This window comes from Phyllostomus discolor, chromosome 10 (genome assembly GCF_004126475.2).
Source record: "Phyllostomus discolor isolate MPI-MPIP mPhyDis1 chromosome 10, mPhyDis1.pri.v3, whole genome shotgun sequence".
Taxonomy (NCBI): Eukaryota; Metazoa; Chordata; class Mammalia; order Chiroptera; family Phyllostomidae; genus Phyllostomus; species Phyllostomus discolor.
Genome location: NC_040912.2, coordinates 90343805 through 90368060, shown reverse-complemented (window position 1 = coordinate 90368060; position 24256 = coordinate 90343805). Strand labels below are relative to the sequence as shown.

At 53.4% G+C, this 24256-nt stretch overlaps 1 protein-coding gene across 1 annotated transcript; it reads left to right on the top strand.

Moving 5' to 3' along the window:
• The first annotated feature begins 938 nt into the window (after positions 1-938).
• Positions 939-23844, top strand: ZNF398 (zinc finger protein 398). Its single transcript, XM_028525569.2, is given in 8 exon segments — positions 939-1208; positions 4027-4422; positions 9595-9721; positions 10310-10423; positions 18416-18477; positions 18479-18530; positions 19839-20221; positions 20223-23844. Coding segments are annotated over 8 exon segments (1932 nt in total). The 5' UTR covers positions 939-1184; the 3' UTR covers positions 20997-23844.
• Positions 23845-24256: the final 412 nt, after the last annotated feature.

Sequence of the window (24256 nt, the reverse complement as noted above, 5' to 3'; positions counted from 1 at the left end):
TTTCCGAGAACATTCAGATTCTCCCCCTTTTTTTCTAGAAGTTTGTTCTGTTGTGATGATATTCTGATTCAGAGAATTACGATTTTTAATTGCTAAGCATTCCTTCCGACCAACACATACATTCAGGTATATCTCAACTGGCATACTGCAGGTGTAGCTACTGGCATACTTGCAGGTGTAGCTACTGCCTAAAAATAGCTTAGAATGCAGGTGCCCCAACAGGATGGTTCTCATACTTTTGTGATGTATGTACCTTGTTAGGGACATTGGCTTGATTCAGTTGTTGACATACAGGTTTAGGAAGACTGCGATTCACTTTCAGCTTGTTTGAAATGAGAACTGTGCTGGAAACTCCGGATGACGTCACTGTCAACCCGAAACACAACCTCCCTACAGAACACGAGCTTCTTTCCTGACCTTAGTTCAGACCCAACAAACCGACCTCAGTGATCGGGCTGTGAGGACAACTGTACAGTAAGTTTTGGCCCTCACACGGACCACGTGGGTCGTGACCCGCTTCATCTAGGCAGCTACATTTGCAGTTTCTGGAAATGACGAACGTCCTCTTCGTCACAGCCCTGGGCCCCTCTGGCACCCGTCCTAGCCTGCAGGCTCCCTGACTCCCCAGCCCGGCATCTTTCTGAATTCGGCTACCTCCCGCCCCAGCGCCTCCCTTCGGGCGGTGCCTGCTCATAGGGCCGCCTGGAAGAAAACACTCCCCTGACGAACCCCGGTTGCGGCTGGGCCCTAAACTGCAACCTGTGGATCGCTCCCAGGTGTGGGGAAAACAACACATTCGTTTGCTAGTGCAACCGCGGTGCACGAGCCCAGCCAGGCCAGCCGCGGGACGCGAGTGTCCTCCGGGCCGGCAGGGGGCGCGCTGCGCCGAGGGCGGCCGGCGGCGCGTCTAGGCCGCAGCCGTGCCTGGCGTGCGCTCGGTGCCCACAAAGCGCCAGCTGAGGGGCCGCTGCGGACCGAGCGCTGCTGAGCTCCTCCGTCACTCGAGCTCCACCTCCGGCCGGCCGCCACTGCCCCTGCCCCTGCCCCTGCCGCGTCCTCTCGCCCCCAGCAGCAGGGCCCCGCGGCCACGCCAGCCGGGACGCGGAAGGCAGGCCGGGCGGGTGCCGCCTGTGTGGGGCCGTGCGGCGGCGACTACTGCGGGCCGAGCCGGACGGCGCAGGACCATGGCCGAGGCGGCCCCCGCTCCGGTAAGGGTGGCTCGCGCGCGGAGTGCTGTGTGCCCGGCGGGGTCCGGGCGTCTCGGGCTGTGGTCCCCGGGCCGGTGGGAGAGGAGGAGGGCGGGAAGCCGGGCCTGTCAGGAGCCGGGCTGCAACCGAGAGGAGCACCGGCGGCCCCGGGGTCCGCCGGCCGGTGCGGGGCCTGGGACCCCGACGCCCAGCGCGAGTGTGGAAGAGCCGGTCCCTTCCCGCATCCTGAGGCCCCGCCCTCGGTGCGAGGCCCCAGGCTCCCCGGCCGATCCGAGGGTTCCAGCGAGCGCGGGGTGCCAGCCCCTTAGCGCCGGCCGGACGCAGGGTGGTGGGCTTGGCGTGGCGTTTTCATCGACCGTTCAACAGCCCCGCGCGCGAGATCGTCCTCGGTGCGGCCCCCCGAGCCTCGCACAGCCACAGAGGCGGTGTGACAGTGGCAGGCGTGATCGAGGGACTGCGGGGGGTCAGGGATCCCCAGGGTCCAGCACGCGGCAGTGCCGGACGCACAGGGGGGCCCTCCGTCAGTGCCCTGGGTGGGCTTACTTTGCGTGTTTATTCACCCAGGGGGCGTTGACTGCGGGCCTGTGGGCGCCAAGCCCTCCGCCAGCGGCTAGGGGCTGCAAGTGACCGTCCCAGTCTGGGCACACGACACCCAGGCAGCAGTGCGCAGGGACTAGACGACGGGCGTGGGGCTTGGCGAGTTAGGTCTCGGATTTGCCGACTAAGAGGCTTTGGTCACCCGGAGGAGAGCCGTTTCCGTGGGTGGGGAGCCAGACGGGGCTGCTGAGGCGTGACTGGAAAACGGGAAAAAAGCGCAGGAAAGAGAGGAGCAGGAGCAGTGGGGTGGGGAAGAGAGAGGAGCGGAATCTCTGCCCTGGACTTCCTTTTCCGAGCTTTACATACATATACACCCGTGTGTGCACATGCATGCATGCATGCATGCATGTATACGGTGGCGGTGGCACGTGTCTGCCAGCCCTGGCCAATAGAAATATAACGGAAACCACAGCTCTCACTTGACATTTTCTAGTAGCCACACTTAAAAAGTGAAAAGGGATAAATGAAATTAATCTTGATCTATTGTATCCGACCCAGTGTGTAGAAAGCATTTCCAGCGTGTGGTCAGAATCAGGAAATGAACCGAGTGTTGTTGCGTTTGTCCCCGCACTAAGTCTGCGAAATCTGGTGTGTATTTCCTGCCCGCAGCACACGTCAGTCGGCGCGCACACGCCTGCGCAGTAGCCACAGGTGGCTCCCGTGTCGGACAGTGCGGGGCGGTCTCACGGAGGAGAATCAGGAGGGATTGAAATATTGGCCCTAAAACAGAGGCGGGGGGGGCGGGGGGCGGGGAGAGCAGCGTCCCTAAAAATGTGGAAGGAGTCGGCATTTGGGCCGTGAGTGGAAAGGTTGGTTCTAAGTGGGATGAAACCTTTTCCTGCGGGGAGGAAGGCAAGCAGGGGTTACGTGATTCATGAGTCTGAGATGGCAGGCGCGTGAAGGGAGAGGTGAGGGGGTTTTGGTCTGACTGTTCTCATCTCCCCTGTGCCGTCTGAGAGTGAGGGCCCTGTGGTGGCCGGACTCTTCCTTCTCAACACGTGCTCCCTGCCGCCGGCAGCATCACTGGGGAACTGGTTAAAGATGCAGAATCTCAGTTTCCCTCCCAGCCCTGGCCAATCAAAGCCTGCATTTTAACCCGATGACTGTTACGCACGTTAGTTTGAGGAGAGAGCCTCGGGTTTGCAGTGGCCACTGTAGGGACTGGGGAAAAGCAGCGGGGTGGGGGGGCACCAAGAGGGGGAGTCCCCGCCCAGCTTAGAGACCGTTGGAGTGTGTGCTACCAGTCTACCTGGTTGGGCGACTCACCGGCCTGCCCACAGGAACAGGGGATGAGGAACGACTGGACTGATTCACACCTGGAGGGTCTGCGAGGGCAAGGCAGGTAGCAGGGTGGAAGGTGGCTGAAGGGATTGCTGAGGAGGAGAACAGTGCTCAGAGCAGGCTGATGAAGCAGCAGCAAACGGACCGGTCGGGGGTTTAGTGGGGTCGCAGAGCAGGTAAAGTGAAAATAAGATAGGGGGCGAGCTGGACGTGTGGGAGGCCATCGCCAGAGTGCCGCGAACCACAGGGTCAGAAGTCTTTGTAATGCTCGGCTCACCTCCTATTTGTTGTAGGAATTTCTGTTTGTTTGTTTTTTAAATACACTGTTTCAATGTGTATGCAGTGATGGGACAGCTTATTATTTTCTTTAAAGATCTAGGTCAAAAGTGACTTATATAGGCCAAAGTTTGCTTGCCTGAAAATTCCACGTTGACTCTAGTTCTGCCCGGCAGAGTGACACAGTGTGAGAATAAACAGGTGTGCCCTGCCTTCTGTTTTATAATCCCTCCAGACTCAGCCTTCAAAGCGTCCTCACTGTTACTGAATGGTGTGGTTGTGCTTGGTAGGCAGGGCCCTCACGTAAGTCAGTGCGGGCTTTATTAGGGCAGCATGAGCCGGGTATAACCTGGGACGTCCTGGGGCCCACGGGCCTTTCCCACTGGACAGAGTGCAGCAGCAGCAGCAGCCTGTGCCTGCGGACGATCAGCTGGTTCTTGATCCAGTTTCACTTACTGTCTTAACCTGATCCCTGACCCACCAGCAGTTTTGGCTCTTGGAGCGGATGAGCCCCGTGCCCGTGAGGCTTGTGCAGGCACTGCTAAAGCCGTGTTGTACTGGGTGGACCTCAGATGCCCAGTTAAGTAGTCCTTATCTCCCTGGAGTTTGCATTAAGGCTCCTCCTAACACTCAGTGTCTTGTCTCATCTCTCCACTGCACACAGACTTCGGAATGGGACTCCGAATGCCTCACGTCCCTGCAGCCCCTTCCTCTGCCCACGCCCCCAGCGGCGAACGAGGCGCACCTGCAGACCGCAGCCATCTCCCTGTGGACGGTAGTGGCAGCCGTGCAGGCTATAGAGCGAAAGGTGGAGGTGCACAGCCGGCGACTCCTGCACCTGGAAGGACGGACGGGGACGGCTGAGAAGAAGCTGGCCAGCTGTGAAAAGACAGTGGCTGATCTCGGGAACCAGCTGGAGGGCAAGTGGGCTGTGCTGGGCACGCTGCTGCAGGAGTACGGGCTGCTGCAGAGGCGGCTGGAGAACCTGGAGAACCTGCTGAGGAACAGGAACTTCTGGGTCCTGCGGCTGCCCCCGGGTATGAAAGGAGATATCCCAAAGGTAGTACCTCACTTCTAGATGGAAAGGGGTACCGCTGGTCCTCCGTAAGGGACAGTCTAGGGAGCCTGTGGAGTCGTATTGCGTCTGTCTGTTGGGGAAGCACTTCATGTTCAGTTCAGCGATCACCTGAGGTGCCAGACTTCAGACTGGAAACTCCAGATAAAGTTGGTGATCTGGCTGGATGGATTTTCCCCTCTTTCGCTTTCTCCAGTTCATTACCGGCAAGTCGCTTTTCTCTGCGAACCTGTCTGCCACGATCTTGATGTGGCAACTAAATTAAATATCGTTTAACTGAGTCAGTTTGAATATGTTGGCAGTGCTGGTGAGAAAGGTGGCGGGGGGCCAAGGGAAGGGATGTTGAGTAAGTGGGTGGGGTGAGGGCACAGGGTGAGCGGTAGGTTTACGGCGCAGACCCCGCCTTCAGCTTCTTCATGGGAGGGGTGGGCTGCAGTGCTGAGGCCCAGCCTTCCCGGAGGGAATAGCCTTTAAAACAGAAGGAAATAACCATCACTCTTAGCTATGGAAGCCAGCCTGAGGCAGCTGGTCCCCAGCCGCGCCCAGCCGCGCCTGTTTGTTTATTCATTTATTCGACACGGGTTTCTTGAGCACTTACTGTTTTTTCGCCTGGTCTCTGCATCCTGAAGGCACAGCTATGAACAGTTCACTGTAAATTCCCCTGGAGCTTACATCTTAGTGGGGAAAGGGGGACAATATGAACAGGCAAGAAAATGAATACACTTAAGTGCTCTGATGAAACGGAAGGTGCTACCCGGGAATTTAATTTAGATGGGCTATCAGAGAAGGTCTCAGAAAGGAGCTAACATTCAGGCTGAGACTGATTGACAGGAAGGACCCAGCTGCTGTGCAGAGAGGGAGGGAGGGTTTTCTGGCCGGAAGAGGAGCTAGCCTGAGTCCCGGAGGCACCAACAAGCTTGGAGCACCGGGGCAGAGAGAAGGGAAATAAGCACCATTCTCGACTAGGGCAGATAGTAGCCTTGGCAGGGTGGGCAGCGAGCGGAGGGGGCCGTGACTGGAAGAATGGCCTGGTCGGGTCACCTAGGGCAGTGTTTTTCGGCCCTGGCTGCACACAGGCGTCACCTGGGGGGTCTTTAAACTTTGGTGAACTTCACTTCCTCGAGATTCTGATCCAATGGGTCCAGGATGGAGCCTGAGCACTAATGATTCTTAAAGCTCCATAGCTGGTTATAACATGTGGGACTGGGTTTGTGAACCGCTGATGTGGGACATCAGAGACCGAGGTAAGGAATTTGGATTTTGTCTTAGCACTGCTAAGGGAAGAAGTTGGAGGGTTTTGAGCAGAGGAGAGGCATCTGCTGTATGTTTTAAAGGAGTCACTTTGGCTGCTGTGTGGAGAATGGACCGGGGCGGGAAGAACAGAAATGAGAAAACGAGGAAGGCCACTGTAATGGTTGGAGGGATGAGAGTGGCTTGGACGAGGGTGGCAGCAGTGGCAACGGGTGCGAGAGGACAGAGTGAGGACGTTTGGGTGGCAGAGCTGGTGACGGGCCTTGCTGGTAGGAGTCAGGGAGTGAGGAGCTGAGAACAATGCTTGTAAGTCCACCGTGTGATAAGTTATCTCCATAAGTTTCTGTTATCCCCATAGAACCCTAACTTGTCCCAGATCACACAGTTACTAAGTATAAATAACAGAGTTATATTTAGCCCAGAGAACGTGCTCTTAGGTTCACTGACTCTTAGCCTTGAGCTTAAGGAGCTGCAGGGGGTGTTGACTGATTCCTGAGATGGGGGCGCTCTTGGGGGTGGGGGAGTGGGGGAGGTTTCCTTCGGCAGGTTGGCGATGCCGTGGCACGTGCAGGAGAGGTGTGGAGGGGCCTCTGAAGCCGGAAGGTGAGGCGTGTCTGGGCATCGTCAATGTGCAGGTCGCAGTGTAAGCCTGTGAGCGAGAGAGGGGTGTCCGCAGGAGAGAGAGCGGAGAAGCGGGAGAGGGTCCGAAGGCAAAAAGCTCCGGGGGTGGGAGGAGGGGTGGCCGTGGGGGAGGACAAGAGACCAAACAGGGAGGTGTGTGGGGTCCCGGGGACGAGGGGAAAAGGTATTTCAAGGAGAGAGTGTTCGTTTGGATTGTGTTGTTACTGGGAGGCCTGGAGAGATGAGCGTGGTGAATGTGACTGGGCAACGCAGGCCTCGCTGGCGACTTGGACCAGAGCTGTCCCAGCGCCGAGGTGGGGACAGGGCTGCTGGGGGAGGGTCTGCGGGGAGAGTGAGGGTCACTGACCCCGGTGCCGTGCCCGGGGAGCTCCCTGGGAGGGGTCCCGAGTCCGTGTCTGGTGGGGACCCTTCCCCCGAGTCATTTATCTTTGGTTAGGATAATTTACTTAGCATTTGCCGAAAGGATAACAGAAAAGGTAAGTTAAAGTTACTTATTGTCTTCCCTGGGTAAATGGGTAACACTTAGACTGGCTGTCTTAAACTCTGAAATCCTATATAGAGTACTACTGAGATTTCTCTTAGAGATTCCTTAATGGAATCACATACATTGAGGATTCGCTAGATCTGTATATGGGAAGTAAAGTTATGTGTCCTTGCTTTGTTGAAAATACTCTTATTCTGCCCCTACTTTTGAATTCCAAGTGCAAAATAATTTTCCCTCCGAATTTTTTCTTTATTTTAATTTTTAAAATGGTGGGGAGCCATCCGTGACAGTGACCGTTCTCACCACGTTTAAGCGCGCAGTTCAGAGCCACGCAGTGTGGTCACGTGGCGCGGCCCTGCCACCACCTGTGCCCAGAGCTCCCAAACCGGAGCTCTGTCCCCCAAACACTCTCCCCCTCCCTACGCCCCCTCCCCTCCCGCCCCCCGGCACCCACCATTCTACTTCTGTTTCTCTGGGAACTTGACAATGCTTACCTAAGTGAAATCATCCAATGTTTGTCCTCTCGTGACTGGCTTATTTCACCAACATCACATCTCAGGTTCACCCGTGTTGTAGCATGTCAGAATTTCCTTCTTCTTTAAGCCTGGATAGTACTCCACCTCTCTCAGAATGTTAAAGTCATTGGCCCTTTGTCTCACATTGTCAGATGCCATCGATGAAAAGTTTAGCCACCAAACCAGTTCTCGTTTGTTTGTGAGAAATCTATGTGTTCTCTCCGCAAGCTCTTATCTCCTCTTCGTACTAGTTTTTCTGAAATTTATTGCGGAAATATCTGGGTGTAGGTCTGTTTGTATTTGTGTTGTGGGCAGTTGGCAGTGGTCTGTCCGTCAGAAGACTGGTGTCTTCATCAGCTCTGGGGAATTTTCTTCTGCCAATCTGTATTTGTAACATTTTAGTCCCCTCTGCCTTTTCTTCTATTTTCATTTTGGAACTAGTTTGACAGATGATGGATTATTGTCTTTTAACTTTTCCTACATTTTTTCACCTTATTAACCAGAGTTCTGTGACCTTGCCTTCCAGCCTTTCTACTTTTTATTTCAACAATTACATGTTTAATTTATTTTCTGCCCTGGCCAGGTGGCTCTGTTGGTGCCGCATCATCCCGTACACCAGAAAGGTTGCAGGTTCGATCCCCAGTTAGGGGTGGGTATGCAAGGCAACTGATCTTTCTCTTAAAAAAAGATAATAATAAATCAATAAACATATCCTTGGGTAAGGATTTAAAAAACAATATTTCCTGGTTCTTTTTTAAAAGCAGCTGGAATTTTTTTAATGGGTGCAATATGCATTTGACTTTCTCTGAGACTGTGTGTTAGTGGTTTGTCTGATTTCCAGTTTATTGTGTTTTTTTTTGCCTCTAGGGTTGTTTGTAGTGTTTGTTTGTCTTGGTGCTGTTAGTTTTTTGTTGTTTTTTTTTAAACATTGAGTAACCCTTGGTCGTACACATGTAAGGGGAGGATTCGATTGATTAACGGGGTGCTTATAGGAAGCAGCGTGTCCCCTCGCCCACTGCGCAAGTCTCTTTAGCCAGAGGGCTCTTCCCTCTGCAGGACAGCCGCTGGGGACTTAGGTGCTCCGCACACGTGGGCGTCTCTTTAAGCAGCCGTGGCGTGGAGCAGATAGGCAGTAGCAGGACCACGAAGGGGCCCCAGTAAGACCACACTCCCGGTGGTCACCCGTGTCTGGAGGCGCCGCTGTCTCCAGGCAGGTGGGTGGATTTCCTCTCAGATGAGGTCTGTGGCTTCAGCTTTGTGGTAGAGGCTGCTGCTCCTTCCTCTGCCGGGCGGATGAGGACGCCGTGGGGGCCGCTCTTCTCAAGATAGACCTTCAGGTGCAGTTTGGAACCACTTGCACCTCTGCTCAGTGTGCCCGCCAGCTCGGAGCTTGGGGCTCTCCGGGACCCCCAGCTGCGGCCCTTGCCTGGCGCGGGGAGGTGCCGCCGCCTCCTCCACCTCAGACCCCAGCACGAGCCCCTCCTCTGGGCCCCAGTGAGAGGAACCCCCGAAAGTTGTGATCCTAGTGATGGCCTCTCCTCCTCCTCACCCTTGGTGCTGCTGCGGATGGTCCCTCCTGGTCCCACGACGGTCATTTCCACGGAACTCTGGGAGTGCGTGTGCGTCGTTCACCGCCTTGAACCAGAAGCCGTCCTGACCCTTTATTTCTGCCGTTATTTTATGGTCTGTACGTTTGCTGTAAGTTATCACACATCTTTTGTGTGGTGAGAGTAGGTAAAAATAAACTATTGAGTATCTATATTTGCCCTGAGACTAATTTTAGGTGCTGAGCAAGTTGTAAAAATGGGCAATTTATGGTTCTAGCCTGTCTGTATTGTAACCTGCCCTGTCCCTTAGGACCAGCCAAAGTCCTGTCTCTTCTAGGCTCACCACAGCCCCAGGTTCCAGAATTTCTCCTCCGTGTCATTAGTTTGAATACAGCCACGGGCTCCTTTTGGACAGAGTTTATTTGTATTACAGTGGTGCTTAGGATCAACCTTGTATGTGGCGGATGTTCAGAATCTGTTGTGTGGTGTGGATGAAACACCGCCCATTTGCTCCTGTCCCTGTGACCGCAGCCTGAAACCCACCGCCTTTCTCCTGGAAACGTGGTCAGCTCTTGGAGGCTGGATCTGGGTCTCCATGTTTTCCTGTGTCCCATCAGCGGCTCACTTAGTTCCTTACAGCCGGACAGCACTTAGTACAGACTACTGAGTGGCTGAGTTGCGGTGGCAGAGACTGACCCCCGTGTCATTGTGATTTCAGGTGCCCGTGACGTTCGATGATATCTCCATCTACTTTTCCACTCCCGAGTGGGAGAAGTTGGAAGAATGGCAAAAGGAACTTTACAAGAACATCATGAAGGGCAACTACGAGTCGCTCATCTCCATGGGTGAGGCTGAGTGGGCACCCTGTGAGCGAGTGAGGCGACGGCAGCCCCCGGAGGGCGCAGGACCACCCCTTTTCCTCCGGTGGTGCTTGCTTTCGTGCGGTCCTCGCACACGTCAGAGTGTGGCTCCAGGCCAGGGATTTCCAGTTCACCCTTGCTAACTGGGAAGTGCGACTTCTCCCCGTGCCAGTCAGGACGGAGGAGAAGTTCAGGGTTACGGGTGTGCCAGCTGCAGCGGGATTCGTGGGTGCCCTTCACCTGGAGACGGCCTCGACCCGCCCCTCGGGACACACTGTCGCCCCGGCTCAGCGAGAGAGGCAGGCGGCTTAGTGAGAGAGGCAGGCGGGGTGTGCTCCAGCTGCACGGTGCAGCTCCCACCGTTGCCTCTCCCCGTTGCCTCTCCCCTTCCCGGCTTTTCTGACGGACACAGTCTGCAGTGGGAGGCGGATGGGTGGGGAAGAAGTGATTCCGAGCCTAAAAGAGGTCCCCTTGGGCTGGGGACCGCAGAGCCTTCGCCTCAGCCTCGATGGCAATTCAGTTGTCGTTCTCATTTATCTCTTTTGTCATACCGCTGTCCCTTCTTCCTCCTAGATTATGCCATGAATCAGCCTGATGTCTTATCTCAGATTCAGCCCGAAGGAGAACACAATACAGAGGACCAGGCGGGGCCAGAGGAGAGCGCGATTCCCACGGACCCCAGCGAAGGTAGGCGGGGGCAGAGGTTCGCCGCTCTGCCTTTCCCGGTCGGAGGTGACGGCTCAGCACAAGGAAGCGGGGCCGGGGCTCCCGGAGCCTCTCCGTGCCGCGGCAGCCAGACTGGCCAGGTCGGTAGCGGGGCGAGCGGAGAGGTCGCCTTGTCCGTGCCTTCACCCATCAGTACCACACGGCCGAGGGCTACTGATTGCATCCCACGACAGAGGTCGCGAGCCCTCGTTATGTAGTAAAACACACACGTCCGCAGATGGCAGGGCGAGCAGTGCTGTTCGTGTGGAGGGAGGTGGCTTCTGGGACCGTGCACCTGGTCGCAGAGAAGTGCAGGGGGGGGGCTGGGACCATCTCTGCGTGGTCCCTCGGAGACACTCCTAACCCGGGGGCCCCAAAGCAGGTGTCGCCCGGTGTGGGAGCCAGCTGTCATTAAGTAACCTTCCCCATTGTTTTCGCTGGCAGCTGCTTGGTCCTGTGTGGGAAAGACTGCTAGCCAAGGTAGAGTTGTGCTTTTTTTCTTCTCAAGTCCCCCCTGTGCTGCAGAAAACTCTCACGCCCTCTTTGCTCTTTGCTGGACAGAAGGCTCACGGAAAGCTCACCCTGCAGGTGTCTCTACCAGATGCGCTTCTCTTAGCTAGTGGGTTACTCAACCGGAGGGCGGCCTTGGGACCCCAAACATAGCCTGGAACTTTTCCATAACGAAAACAAGTATCCCATACGCTGTTATTTTTTTCCGTAACGTTTTATTACAAAAATTTTCAAACATCAGAAAAGTCGAAGTGGTTTCATAGTGAACACCTCAATACCTGTCACCTAGATTCTTCCACTGACATTTCACTCTTTCGCCCACCTCTGCGCCCCCCTCTCCACCCATCGGCCCGCCGTCCTGTCCACCCTGTATTTCATAGTCAGCACACACACCAGTGCGTCCCCCGAGCGTTCAGCGTGAAGGTCACCAACCTAGCGTCCAGTGTTTCTTCTCTTGAGGTAAATTTCCCGTCCACTGGAATGCCCAAATCCTAAGTGACCCTTCTCCCTGAGGTAAGCACATTCCTGCCACACGTCATTTTTAGGGCTGTGTGGGTGACAGTATTTCGGCAACGTAACAGACTGAATTCGATTAATATCGACGTCATGGATGTATGTAGTGAGCCTAAACTTACATCACAGATAGAGGTGGGAGACTTAGTCAGAAAGGTTCGTTATCGGAAGTAACTCTTTAGTCTGCTCCTGTTAGCCGCCCGACACAGCCCTCAGCAAGCAAAAATCAGTGTGTCGTTTCTCCTTGGGGACGAGCGGTTTTGTAATGATGTACGAGAGATTCGTTTACCTTCCGTCTTGTCAATTTGTGGGCAGTCAGCCTGTAGACAGTACTTCATTTTTACTTAAAATTACATACAGTAAGCTTTGGATTCACCTAGTACTGTGGTTTGATCTGCACAGTCGTAGCTGTCATTAGCCATTAACCACCTAGGTACTCCCCAGAACCTGAGGGTAGGAGGCACAGGACTTCTGGGGCATCCACCTTTTGGCATCTGCAGGCCACGCTGGAAGAAGAGGAGTTGCCTGGGCTACACATTAAATACGTTGCAACACAGAATCACACAAAAAAGGTCATAACGTTTTAAGTAAATGAACAATTTTGTGTCGGGCCACGTTCATAGCCACCCTGGGACACATGCCGCCTGTGGGCCACAGGCTGGACGCCCTCGCCTAGACCCGTCAGCGCACAGCGTTGAAAAAGGCCCTCCGTGTGTCTGTCTGTAGAACCCTTTAACCCCGATGCTTCTCTCCCTCTTTTTCTCCTTTCCTCTCTCTATAAATAAAATCTTCAAAAAAAAAAACCCCTTTGTATTCTCCCCTTTTATGTTTAACTATATATCCAAGAGTTTTTTTATTAAGTCATTTATTTTCTTTGTGTTGTTCAAACTGTCAGCTTGGCAAGTGAGAGGACTTCAGATTGTCTCTTGGGTCCTTCCAAGTACTGCCTCAGTGCTTGTTTTCTTTAAAAAAAAAAAAAAAAGAAAAAAGTTCCGGGCTGTGTTTGGGGCTCCAAGACCGCCTTCCAGTCTGGTAGTCCACGAGGAGGAGGATGCACCGGACCCAGCGTGTAGCCACGCCCCGGGCTCAGATTTACTGCAGCGAAAGGATGCAAAGCAAGCGGCAAAGATAAAAAGCAGCGGGCAAGGCCTGGCGGAAACGGAGGAGTCTGAAGAGTCCCGGTCTTTGTCCAGGACGCACTTAATTCCTCCAGCAGAGCTGTCACAACACTCGCAGGGTGTTATCTCCCAGTGAAGCTGATTAGGGACTCAGCACCCAAGGTTTTTGTGGGGGCCGGTCACGTCGGACCCCTCCGCCCAGCACGTGCCCCAAGTCCCGGCTCCCAGAAGGAGAGCAGCGGCTGCTCGGCGCAAACCGCGCTGGACCGCGGAGGCCCACCGAGGCACTTCGACTCTCAGGGAGGCGTTCTATCAGCGCGGACAGCTGCGTGCCAGCCAGGGGCCGGCCTCGCGAGCAGGCCTTCCTGACAACAGGCCTGTGTGGGTTTGTGTTCTCCTTGCCATTACAAAAGTCCTGCTTCACCCTGGCCAGGTAGCTCAGTTCGTTGGAACAGCGTCCCAACGCACCAAGGTTGCAGGTTCAATCCCCAGTCAGGGTTACGAACAAGGGTCAGCCCATGAATGCATCAGTGAGTGGAGCAACAGATGGACATTTCTCTCCCTCTCCTTTTCTCTTTCTAAAATCAGTCAATATTTTTTAAGGTCCCGTTGCCTTTCCGTGGAGAATAGTATTAAACTGTCTGCCACTAAGGTGCATAACCAGTCCTTTCGCAGGAAGCTTGTGTGGAGGATGCTGGTTTTAGGCGACTTTAGTGATGGAACTAATAAAATGTCTTTTTGATGGGTGATTGTCCACTTGAACCATTTAAGTCATTAGAAAAAGCTAATCAGATTTTCTGATTTTCAAGCGAGCAAGCAACTTCTCTCTCCTCTAACATCGTCTTTTAATCAGTTTTAATGCACCGTGAAATGTGTTGTTAGGCCCATGTGCTTATATTAGAATATTGATATGCTTGATTTTCTAAAATACATGTCAGATTTTACCCATTTTCCTTGTAAAACCCAGAATTTCTTATTGTATTACATTTTAGAGCTTTCAGAAGAACTGCGCATTACTATTAAATAAAAATATATAGGTGGAATAGAATTAATTTTATGCTTCCTCTCCATCATTTGCATCTGATAAAGGGAAAGAGAAACTATTATACCCTCCTTTGGAACAGTCATTGATGCCTGCTGTCTGGGATCAAAGCGAATACAATTAGTAGAGAATAGAATAGTAAGTAGTGAATGGGAGAATACAGAAAAATATAAACTTGGAATTTCCTGAGATTATTCTTTAACTCTGACTAGGGCCAAACTGCAGACCACCTGTGTGTGTGGTTATTCTTTGGTTACTGATAGTATATACTTTTTTTTTAATCCTCACCCAAGGACATTTTTTCATTGCTTTTAGGAAGAGAGGAAGGGAGACGAGAGAGAGAGAAACATCAATGTGAGAGAGAAACATCAGTTGGTTGCCTCCCATACACACCCCGACCAGGGATTGAACCTACAACCTCTATGTACCCTGACTGGGAGTTGAACCCCTAATCTTTCTGTGTTGGGGATGATGCTCCAACCAACGGAGCCACACCGACCGGGGCAGCCACCACTTTTTCTTGATCTATGGAAGGACACTTGGGCTGCTTCCATACCTTGGCTGTTGTAAATAATGCTGCGGCAAACATACAGCTCCCTGCATCTTTCGGATATACTGTTTTGGATTTCTTTGGGTAAATGCCCAAAGATGGAACTGCTGGGTCCTCCTTTGTCTCTTGTTATGTGGCCTTTGCTTTAAAGTCTGATTTGTCTGGTACAGGTGTTGCTACCCCTGCTTTTTTTGTTTGTTTGTTTGCTTCCATTTTCACGAAATATCTTTTTCTATTCCTTCTGTCTCTGTCCAAGGTGAGCTGGGGAGACTCCTTGGATGATTTTTACTTCGTGTGCATCATCACCATTGTCCCACGTTTATCACTGTTCACGCTGGGCCAGCAAGACCTCCTTTTGACAAACAAAACCAGCGGTTAAGTCACATCCAATATAATCCTTTATTTAGTTTATCCTATTTGAGAGCACAAATCGTCCTGGAAATGATAAAACTTAGAGGTTTTAAATTATTGCACAAATACTTAACACATTCACTCAATGATGTTATAGCCCCACACCTGTTTCACAGAAAGTTTCAAAAGAAAGTTTTTATTTTTTTACCAATGGTGGTTTCGTGTGTCAAATGTTTTTATCATCTGCTTGAGGAGTCAGACTTCCTCATAGTTAAAATCATATTCAACCAGTGTAGATGTTATAATCTCATATTTTCCTGTGATCAGACTTCCTATTTTTAACTGCCTCTCAAACCTAAAACCTCAGCGTTTATCGACTCTCTCACCTGGTCAGTGTTCGGTTTTTCTCGATTATCTGGCTTCCTCCAGAGCCCACAGTTTGCATAAACCAATGACGTACGTTCACTTGTGTCTCCAAGTATGCACTGGCAGGATTCCTCAGGCCTCTGAGGGGTGTGCTATGCCGAGGGCCATGGTGGCGATCTGGCCAGCAGTTGCCATGCCGTCACCACGCAGGCGTCAGTGTCAGGCCATCTCAGTGTTCATGCTGTCCTGCTCCTTCACTTCTGAAAGGTCCCCAGCTCACACACGCCCACCAAAGCTCAGCGGATGTAGCTGTGTTCTATGTATTTGGTGACTGTAGGGTTAAGACCCAGTTGTTCCGTACAATAAAAATATTAGCTTGGTTGTACGGATCCAGTTAGTTAGGCAACCAGAGGAACTTTGAGCATCAGTATTCAAAACGAATGGTTAGCGTCCTAGGGTTTCCCAAGTTCAGTGAAGACACACTTAGTCAGTGAGCTGGGTAACAACAGCCACGGCGCACTTCTGGAGGACTGGCTTGCTCTTTTTCAGCCCTGCATGGCTTTTATGGCTGGCTGCTGGCTGATATTGTAACAAAAGGTTGGAAAGAATCCAAGTGCCCATCAGTAGGGAATTCCTGGGTAAACAATGGAGCAGCTACACCGAACAGCTATGACAAGGAGGGAGAAAGGTCCCTGTTGGCTGCTCTGGGCATGTCCAGGATATACTGCAAGTGGCAATCAAGGTGCAGCACAATTTGTGTAGCGTCACGGATCCAGAGGGAAATTATCAAGGTGCATGCATACCAGGCTTATAGTTTCACAAAGAAACGATGGGAAATTAAAACAAAAACCAGTAAGAACAGCTTGGAAGCTAGACCTTCTGAATGTACTGTATTTTACAGTTTTGATTTTGGGATCTTGTAAATATTTAATATAAAACTTTTGCAGGTTCGCTCTCCTCTCGGGAGCATGCCCGAGTCTTTCCCTCCCCCCTCTCCTCGCCCCCGGGCACAGCACCCTTGCTTTTCTCTCTCCTGAGCCTGAGGGCCCTTCTCTTGCCTCTGCAGCTTGTTTGCTGCACCTGCACAGCCCAGCCGGCCCACTGCTACCACCTCTGTCACTTTCTAGATAAACTCTCTTATTAAAAAAATTTTTCTTTTAAATCAAACATGCCGAAACAAGTAAACTGTATCATGCTGGTGACAGATACAAATGCATAGAGTACATTTCTTCCAAATAACTTTAAAACATAGTATTTTAACCATATATCCCTGAAGGAATATATCCTAAAGACCAACAGTACCAGCAAAGTACCACTCAATTTACATCGAGTTCATGTTTTTGTTAATAATACTGGCATCATTTTGAAACATATTCAGAAAAGCAGAGATCATGTTAATGTCATTCAGAACCAAACATTTTCAGGGTAATACAGAAAAGATACAAGTGCTAAATCAAAGGATTTAATTAAAAGCCTGTAACCTTAAATATGAGTGTAAACTCGTAACACTTTTCCTAAAAGGCGTGTGTTTTATAGCTCTGTCCATTGAAGCAGTGACAGCCCGGTACCAGTTAGCATCCTTGTCTCCCCGACTGTGGTCTCCAAATCCCATTTCTCGGAGATCGTTGAGTGTGTGCCCGGAGAGGGGAGCGTCCAAGGCGAGCCTGGGATGGTTCGCCGCACCAGAAATGCAGAAACCGGGTGCTCCGCGATGTGAAATGACGCAGAGCAGATCTGAGGGGCCCCTGCTGGCCAGAGAGGGGACAGTTCGAGCATTAAAAAGAACAATGACTGCAGTGGATTGTAACTCATCAGATGTATAACATTATATGAACCCATAATGATAAGCCAAAAAGAGGCAAACCACCGGAATCACCGAGGTTTCCAGAGCACTAACCTGTTACTCAGAAAATGGATGCAGAGAAGCAATTAAGCATTTTAAAAGTCTCATATTGTTGATGAATAGAAGTTCATCCTCTAGATGTCGGTTAAAGATCACTTTCCTTATTCCTGCCCGTGGCCCTTCCGCGTCCTTCTGTGTGTGTGTGTGTGTGTGTGTGTGTGTAGAGAATCGGGCCCTGGCCGGGCGGCCCTGCTACCTGGATGCCCCGCTACCTGGAGCACCGTCCTGCACACTGAAAGGTCGCAGGTTTGCCCCAGTCATGGTGTGGGCAGGGGACAGCAGATAACGATGTTTCTCTCTCCCCCTTCCTCTCTGTCTAAAATCAGTGAATGTATTCTTTGGTGAATGTTTAAAAATTTTTTTTAATCTGGAAGAAAAAGAAAAGATGAAAGTCGGAGATGTTTCACAGATTTTAGCCTTATAGCTCAAAGTAGGAAGTTGAAGAGGCAGCCTGCCACGTGTGCTGAAATCTGCCCCTCCAGTCTCCCCACGTGACCGACAGTCTTTGGGGCCGTAGCTTTGCCCGGCCTCTCACTGTGGCCTTGGGCGTGCCTTCACATCTCAGGGGTCTTCTCTGCCAGAGTTAAAGGCTTCGGGGAGACCAGTGAGTCCTCACTGGCTAGCAGTAAAGCCATAACCTGCTTACAAGGCTTTTCTGGGAAACAATAGAGAGAGGATGAAACTACTCTCTGCACCTTGTCAGCTTGGCAGCTTGTCCTTTGAGGCCAAAAAAGGTTCCATAGGCCTCGGCTGCAATGGCAGGCACAGCTGCTTCGGCACTGACCAAAGGAGGTGTGTTGTGTGTGTGAAGCCTTTGGAGGCTGCTCTTTCCTTCTTTCTGGAAGCATCCATAAGCCTGAGGGACTTACAAGTACAGTTCTCCCCTCCTCACCCCTCTGCACCGCCCCCCTCAGGAAACAATGACCTGTATCATTTAATAAGCAAAGGTACTACACTCTCTTAGAAAAAGCCTAGAATGGGGAATCTGAAAAGTAACCTTTCTGAGGAGTCAGGTCTGTATTTGAACTGATCCAGCTTTCTAATTCCGGAAGCGTATTTGGTTTTTAATTAATATTTAAGAAGAAAAAACTTCGGTCAATAGTGTTTCTTTTTTTTTTGTGCTGTATTTTAAAGTAAACATTTGAAAATGTGCTCTTTCACCATAAAGTCTCCCTGTTTATTTAAACACCCGTGGGCCCTCTCTACTTTAAACGGAGAGAATATTCCTGTTTCCATTATTTCATTAAAAAGCTGCAAGACAAAACAATGAAAGGATTTTTAAAATAATTGTGCTAATGAAGTGAAAAGTACTATTGATTTTAGATTATTTCAGGGTGTCATCTCCAAAATAAAAATTGATTTGTTTTGAGGTAGGCTCACTGAAAGTAGTAAATCAAGCTGAGTACTACTGTACCTCCTGTAAAAATAAATTAATTTGGCTTCATTTCGAACTGGGTCTCTAGGTGTTGTATGCATTTTTTTAAAGGCCGGTTCAGTTTTGTTGTTCTAGTTGGTTAGCAGTTAAATGTGGGCAAAAGCATGGTGTGCGACAAACCACCGTGGTTGTTTTCACTTTCTGATTCAAGTCCCTGAAGGCGGTTTTCTTTTCCCCCACAAACAGAGCCTGGCATTTCAACATCGGATATTCTGTCTTGGATTAAACAAGAGGAAGAGCCCCAGGTCTGGGGGCCCTCCGGAGTCCAAGCAGAGCGATGTGTACAAGGGTCCCTACGCCGGTGAGTACGCGGTCAGAGGCCTCTGCGGCCGGGCCAGTGTGTGCCGGGGCTGCCCGGAGCCGCGGCGGGCCAAGTGGCCTGCGGAGGCGAGGGGATGGGAGAACACTGGGAGAAGGGCGGGAAAGGACCTGCCCAAGTGAGTTAGAAATGAAACCGAAATCAAACGGAGAAGTTTAAAGTGAGAAGGCACTTTTAAGTATAAAGACAAATCAGCGTTGTCAGAGGAAGAAAAATAAGTACATGCAGATAGACCAAAAATAGGGTGGAGAAGACACGAGAACATTTAAATATCACGGGGAAAGGACAGAACAAAGGGGGGGCAGGACATGCAGGCAGGCGGGCGGCGGAGACGAAAATGTCAGCGGGGAGGCGCAGACGGGAGTGTCGGTGCGGACTGGCCCTCGGCAGGGGCGGTGACGGGAAAGGAAACACGCCCGTTCCCTCCGCTGTGCTGAGCGCCCTCCCTGCTCTGCCATCTGAATCCTCAAGGAGAACCTCGAGGTCAGAAGGGACCCGATTGTTTACGTGACTTCATGCAACCTGATTTCCAGTGTCTCCCACGCCTTGGGTTCCTTTAGACTCGAGGAGCTAAAGGAGACCGTTTCTGCGCTTCAGGGTACTTACACTGGGGGCACGCACAGCAACACTGGGCCTGCCTGTTGGTAAGCGTCCAGGGCGAGTGGGATAGATGACCCGTACACAAGAAACGAGACGTTTGCAGAACACGCGCCGGTTTTAGTTTACGTTTTTAGAGAAGGCCTCGGGAAGGTGTGAAGCCGGAGCTGGGCCCTGGAAGGTTGGAACGGTGTGGCTGGGTACGAGGTGGCAGAGAGGGAGGCACGCTGCAATAGGGAGACAGGATGAGCAGAGGTGCGAGGCAGAGCTGCGCACTGCATTTCCAGGGCCCGTGAGAGAGCTGATGATCCTGGAGGGTTTGCCTGGCAGAGTAAAGAGGGGCAGGAGTAGGCTAATCCGTGACTGTAGACCCGGTCACGGTAGGCCGCTGTCCCTCCCGAAGCCGGCGAGCAGAGGAGGGACGTGATGAGAGCAGCGCCGAGAAGCCTGGTGCCAAGGGGGTTCCTTCTCCCAGCCGGGGGCATTGAGGGGGTTCAGGTGATTTGCCGCAGGGTCTGTGGGCGATGTGACGATTTGCTCCTCCCTCCACGCAGTTACGTACTTAGGGGGTACGTAGGGGAGCAAACCGAGAGCTCCACCAAGAGCTCCAGGCAGTCTGTGAGAACTCGGGAGCGCCACCCAGTGGCTGCGAGACCTGTGCTGGTGGGCGTGACTCTGAGTCCTTTCTTTCAGATGAACAGCTCGTCATCAAAGCCGAAGGCCTTGCCAGGGCCTCCTTGTGCCCGGAGATTCCAGTCCCCTTCCCTTCTCCACCAGCAGCGGCAGCAAAGGATACTTTTTCAGATGTGACTTTCAAAAGCCAGCAGTCTACGTCCATGGCACCTTTTGGGCGGCCGGCCACTGACCTGGCGGAAGCCTCCGAGGGCCAAGTGACCTTCACGCAGCTGGGCAGCTACCCCCTGCTGCCGCCAGCCGAGGAGCAGGCGTTCTCGTGCCACCACTGTGGCAAGAGCCTCAGCCAGGACATGATGCTCACCCACCAGTGTAGCCACGCTGGCGAGCACCCCTTGCCCTGTGCCCAGTGTCCCAAGCACTTTCCCCAGCAAGCCGAGCTCGGCAGGCAACCCCCAGGCCCACGCCGGTGAGACGCCCCCCACCTGCCCGCACTGCGCCAGGACTTTCACTCACCCCTCCAGACTCACCTACCACCTCCGGGTCCATAACAGCGCCGAGCGCCCCTTCTCCTGCCCCGATTGCCCAAAGCGCTTTGTAGACCAGGCCCGCCTCACCAGCCACCGCCGGGCTCACGCCAGCGAGAGGCCCTTCCGCTGCACGCAGTGCGGCCGGAGCTTCAGCCTGAAGATCAGCCTCCTGCTCCACCAGCGCGGGCACGCGCAGGAGCGGCCTTTCTCCTGTCCCCAGTGCGGCATCGACTTCAACGGCCACTCGGCCCTGATCCGCCACCAGATGATCCACACGGGCGAGCGCCCGTACCCGTGCACTGACTGCAGTAAGAGCTTCATGCGCAAGGAGCACCTGCTGAACCACCGGCGGCTGCACACGGGCGAGCGGCCCTTCAGCTGCGCGCACTGCGGCAAGAGCTTCATCCGCAAGCACCACCTCATGAAGCACCAGCGCATCCACACGGGCGAGCGGCCCTACCCCTGCGCCTACTGCGGCAGGAGCTTCCGCTACAAACAGACGCTCAAGGACCACCTGCGTTCGGGCCACAACGGAGGCTGTGGGGGCGAGAGTGACCCATCTGGACAGCCGCCTGACCCTCCAGGTCCCCTCCTAACTGCGCTCGAAACCTCTGGCCTGGGCGTTAACACTGAAGGCCTGGAGGCCAGTCAGTGGTACGGGGAGGGGAGCGGAGGGGGGGTTTTGTGAACCTCCCTCCCTTCCTGGTTGTCCGTGCTCACCCAAGGCCCCCGCAGTAATCGCTGTTGGCACATTGGTGCACTTGGGGTCCTGTGCACTTGACCAGAGACATGCCTGAGTTTGGGAACTTCATAGCATTACAAGAACACCACATCCTGAAACCCAGAAAGGCCCGGAAAGGAGTCCAGCACCCCCATCTTTTCAAAAATGCGACCTAAGCAGACGTTGCAGGGAGATAGGAAAGCAAAGGTTTGGCCTCTCAGTCGTCTCGGGGCAGTGGATAGGGAACCGAGGTGGCTGTGGGTAGGGATGGGTGCGTGGGGATGGCCGCCGGAGATGGAGGCCCACCCAAGGCAGAGCGAGTTTCACTGAGCCCTTTGTTCGTTTCCTGATGTGAGACTGGTTGTCACGAGAGATCGGTCAAGCCTCAGTGCGTGCTCCTGCTCCTCCCAACGCCAGCTGGAGTCCACTCAGTGCCGATGGACGCCTCTCCCCAGATGACAGCTCAGTACAGTCTTCCTAGGTTTCCTAGGCTAACTCCTTTAAGTACATTTTGTCAAACGTTGGGTGAGTAAGAAATCTGAAAGCTTCTTAAGGAGAACAGCCCTTAACTTTTTACCAGCTTGATTTGCAGCTGTCAGCCTTGCTGGCATTTACACTGCTGGAGACCTCTGCCCAGGCCCCGGTTAGGAAGGCCTGGAGCAGGGTTCTCCGCCCCAGCTTCAAAAGCTAGAGGTCCCGGAGAAATGGCAACGCAGCCTAACAGCTGTGCCTGACACATTCCTTCGAGTCATTTATTTCAAATTCTTTATTATTTATAAGTCAGTAGATGACTTTTCCATTTCTGGTGTCTGATGTTCTTGACAGTCCTCAGCAGAAAAGGTTACAGCACTTGCCAGAGGTGTTAGGAGTTTCAGAGAGTGCCTGTGGGCGCCCAGCTCCCGCTCCCCGGCAGTGAGGTGCGAGCGCGGTGCGCAGCTTCCTCGAGCCACCGGAGTGGGCTCGCCCGTCTGGCCCTTCCCGCACCGGCAGGGGCAGATCACCTAGAGCCGGGCCACAGACAGGGGCGGCCTCCGCCTGCTGATTGTGCTTGTAGGGACCTTGGCCTTCGTGTGTGCTTTTGTCACCGTCATTCAGTCACCTGGGAGCCTTTGAGTCTTTCCTGCACCAAAGTGGCTTCGCAGTTGGGTGTAAGTCCCTTCCTTTCCTTTTATAGATCTCAGATTTTTGTCTGCAAAATGAGGCTGGTGAAAGGGGAAAAAGTGAGTTTCTAAGGAAATTTTTTTAAATCTTGTGATACATTCCTCCTCCTGCCAAAATCCTATCTTTGCCTCTGGCGTCTACCCAGGCAACGCCAAGCAAGCAGCAGAATCAAAGCAGACACATTCCTGCTGAAACTTGACTGAAATCAGTTTGGGTTGTTGTTTTATTCTCGCTCTGAGCCTGGGGTGGAAGACGGGGAGCGCAGCGGCACTAGGTCCTAGGCGGGCGGGCTGCGCACTGCCCACCCTCCTGGTCCCCCTGAGTCCACCTGAGCTGCCTCCGGACAAGGTCCGGGAGCAGGTAGGACACTTCGTTGACTGAAATGCTGAGGGAAGGACCCGTGTTTTCCTTATCACCTAGCTCACCCTTGACCCCGCTTGGTTGTATATGACCACGCTGGGGAAAAGCACTTACCCAGCTAGCTTTGCTCCTGGGAAGGCTCTGCCTGAACGCTGCCGCTCTGCAGGACGATCGCACTTACAGCGTCTGCCCTGCGCCACCCACAGCGCCAGGGACCACGGGAGAGAGACCTCAGCAGTGTGTGTGAGACCGTAACCTGGAGTCTGAAGGGGGTGGAGAGAGCCACGGGTGTAGAACAGGCCGAGACAGAGGAGGAACAGAATGCTGGCGTGTCTGGGGCTCTCTAGCGAGGACCTGGACTCATGCTCTGAGAAAATTGGGGGTTCTGGGAGTTCTAGTTGCATGGTGACCCACTGGGAACCTGAGCGGGGTCCAGCTGGGTTTGCAGCTGGATCTCCCTCAAGAAAAGGTGGGAGAGTCAAAGTACCACCTTTAGATGGTGCGTTCCCTTTCTGAAGGGGTTGAAGCGTTTGCCAGGGTGTGCCGCAGAGGGGCTTCTAGGTGTGATGCTGGACTAGGTGGCATGGGCAATGAGCGGTTTACTGAAGACACCGAGTTTCCCAGTGACAGAGACCCGGGGGTTAAAGTGCTAGAGGTAGCTCCCGCAAGGGGCTGCCGTCAGCAGGGTCCCGCAGCTCCACAAGAAGCGAACTCGGTTCCTGTGCCAGTGAAGCTAGAGCCATGAAGCCGAGTGAAGGGAGGGGGCAGGGCCACGTCAGAAAGGGGAGGTCGGTGTGGGCCTGGCCTTGGCCTGGGCACAGGCCAGGAGTTCAGCTGTGGTGCATTCTGGTCTTCTCTCCCTCCACCGAGTGGAACTCCAGGCCAGCTCCAAATCAGAGAGTTCGTTTGCCCGAGATTCCAGAACAGATAAGTGAAATGGGTCGGTGGGAAGAGGAAAGCCCAACAGAAAGGTTTCTGTGTGCGGGGAAGCGGGGTCCGTCGAGGGCTCCCGAGAGCAGCCGCGAACATGCCCCAGCCGTTAGCTGAGAACCTGCGGGGTGGTGGTCAGGAGCAAGCGCGGAGGAGAGAGGGAGAGCCAGAGCCAGAGCGAGCTCGTCGGCACGCCCTCTGGACGAAGAGCCAGGTGCTGTGTCATCGGTCAGAGTGGAGCCCGGCGTCGACTGCAGGACCAGATTCACCCTGTGCTCACTAGGTGTTCCATTGTCACCATGAGATGAACCTCCGGTTCAGCCGCAGATGTGAAAATAAATGGCAGTTGATTGTCCAGAAGGAGCGCGCTGACGACTGGTCCTTTCTGCCGCATGCGCGGTGTCGGCGGCCCGTGGCCGCGCTCTGGCAGGAGCAGTGCTTCGCGTCGCTCCCCTGGCCCTGGGCCAGGACAGTCTGCGGAGGTCTCGCTGGGGCTGCCGTCGCGCTGGGGCTGCCGGGCTGCAGGTGGGGGCGTTTCTGAGAGGATTGAGTGTCCGTGCCTGTCTCCACCATGACCAGACCCTGTGGCTTCCCCGGGAACAGCATGCCCGCCGTCCGAGTCTGCAAAAGCCTTGCTGATGTCAGAGGCCCCGAGCTCCTGTATCCTGTTCGCTCCAATGGCGTGGAGGACCCCCATCTCTGCTCACATGTCCTCCTGAGGGGGCGCAGGAAAGCCCCCGTTTCCTCCCCCATATGGTAGTGTCTCCCAACAGCTG